General features: G+C 38.2%; 1 protein-coding gene across 6 annotated transcripts in view; it reads right to left on the minus strand.

Annotated features, from left to right (window-relative positions):
• The window catches only part of LOC107629930, a 9,206-nt gene extending 7,278 nt beyond the window's left edge, over positions 1-1,928 (minus strand). The window contains exons 1-2 of one of the 6 annotated variants that reach the window (XM_016332881.2): positions 1,075-1,923; positions 1-44 (exon numbers count right to left, since the gene is read on the minus strand). In XM_016332881.2, the coding sequence (XP_016188367.1) occupies positions 17-44; positions 1,075-1,691 (645 nt within the window). In that variant the 5' untranslated portion in view covers positions 1,692-1,923 and the 3' untranslated portion in view covers positions 1-16. The other 5 variants (XM_021118335.1, XM_021118336.1, XM_016332879.2 and 2 more) reach the window with 5 other exon arrangements.

Raw genomic sequence — 2,316 nt, forward strand, 5'->3', positions numbered from 1 at the left:
ATGGGTTCATATCAACTTAGTATAAGAAAGACCTCCATCTTGCTCTTTAAAAGAAAAAAAAATAACATTATTCATATAATCCAGAACATAAGCTCATGACTCATACAGAACAAGAGCTTTACATGCATTTCATAAACCAATCAGGACCAGGACAATAGGTTCAAGTTTATAAGTTTTCCCTATAATATTATCAAGTATGATGCACAGTCCATTCAAAAACTGCTACAGAAACTGAAATAGGAAATAATAAAGCAAATCAACAACATGATTAGTTTATTCTTTTTTTTATAAGCAATCAACACCAAATCTCCATCTTATAACTACAAAAGGAATTTATCAAAGTGAATGCATAAAAATAATCTTAACCAACTGTCCACATTTTTGTTTCATAACTCAATTGCACAAAGATGTGGTAGTTAAAAGTAGTTACTCATTAGCTACTGTGTTATGATAGTCGATAGAGCTTAGAACTAGTTATAGTTAGTTGTTTATGTAACTCATCTAGAGAGTATATAAACAATGTACACCACAGAATTCGGAGAGCTGGATTGTTCATTTCTGCAATAACACACTACTCCAGAATCTCAAGCTCTTTTCTTCTTCCTCAAGTTTCCTCTCCCTTCATGGAGAGTAACACCATTGTAAAGAAATGTAGACTAAGATCTCATAAGATTTTACCTATCCTACTTCTACCTCCTCACTAATAACTATAACACTTGCATCAGATCCCACAAATCACAAGAAAACCAAGACCCTATTTCAAAATACAGAACCATTGTGTTAGAAGGCCCTAAATTCACAAGCTAATTACCCTAAAAATCTGAACAATATTTGATTCAAATCACTAGAATTGATTAATTGAACCCCATGCATAATTTACAGTACAACATCAACACCTACAATTATAGATATAAATTCAGAAAGACATGTACAAAAACACATGAAACCAAATATACAAAATTTGAAGGAAAAAATAATGAAAAATTAAGCATTAATCAAGAAGATTTACTAGTTCTCATAACAATACTTGTCATTCTCATTCCAATCAAGGTAACATTACTGGAACTAACAAACCTCGATTTCCTGAACAGACCAACGACCTCCCTCACCTCATCGTCCCCGCACTCCGCGACAGCGACAACACACGAACCGCCGGACCTGACAGTGCGCTCCATCTCCGCCGCGAACCTCGCCGGGAACAGCGCCTCATCAAGCCTTGCGGAGAACGCGAGGTCGAACGCACCGTCGAAGAAAGGCAGGTTGTGCGGATCAGCGCGCTGGACGAGCGGCGGCGAATCGACGAGCTCCACACCGGTGACGTCCTCGACGCCGGAACCGGAGAGTGCGGCGACCTCGTGGCCGGCGCCGGCTGAGACGCAGAGAACCTTGGAGTGGTTGGCGAGGATGCCAAGGCGGCGAAGCGGGAGGAAGACGGCGGAGGAGAAGGACTGGACCTTGGAGTTCCAGTCACGCGTGGACCAGAGGCGCTGGTTCTTCTTATGGAGCGGCGCGTGGATGCGCGTGGTAAAATCGCAGGTTGATTTGGGGAACCGAAGGTGGGGTTTGAGTGGGGCGTCGGAAGGGACACACGTGTCGGGGGTTTGGAGGAAGAGAAGTATGAGAGTGGTGGATGCTATTGCTATGGCCACGAACGATAGCCTCTTCAGGAACCTCTCTATTTCTCTATCCATCACTCTTTCTTTTATTTCTTTGAAAAACAAAAAGAAAAAGAAAATTAATATGTGCTTCTTTTCTTCTTCTTTACTTGTGAAGGCTGAAAATTCATGAATTCTTTGCTGCTTTCTGCGTCTGCGATGTGGTTCTGATCTGGTGCTGATCTGTGTTTCTCTGGCATTTTTGTGCACTCTTCTGGTAAGTGAAGGAGCTTGTCTAGTATGGATCCTTTTCAAAATGGTGCTTCATGCGCATTGCTATTAGGGTAAGGATTCATTGAAGGTCACTAATTAAATCTATTAAAAAATAACGTTAATTATTCTATTAGTCTTATAATTTTGGTAAATTTTTAATTTAGTTTTTATATTTTTATTTTTAATTAAACTTTTAAAATTTTTTTTAATTGGTCTCTACTATAACAAAAATATTTGATATAACAAAATATTTCGTTCTTAAATTAAAGATACTTTAATATTTTTGAATTTCTACTTGTCTATTTTTTTTTTTTGTTTTTATAAAGATAAAATTAACCCTCTCACTTATCTAAAAGTGATAATGGGGTAGGATAGGATTTAAACCTAACTCTAGTCCTATCTGCAGGTTAAATTTGTTATTAAAATTTAACTCTATCCTATTTGCGGA

The sequence above is a fragment of the Arachis ipaensis genome, chromosome B03, assembly GCF_000816755.2.
Source record: "Arachis ipaensis cultivar K30076 chromosome B03, Araip1.1, whole genome shotgun sequence".
NCBI classification, from domain to species: domain Eukaryota; kingdom Viridiplantae; phylum Streptophyta; class Magnoliopsida; order Fabales; family Fabaceae; genus Arachis; species Arachis ipaensis.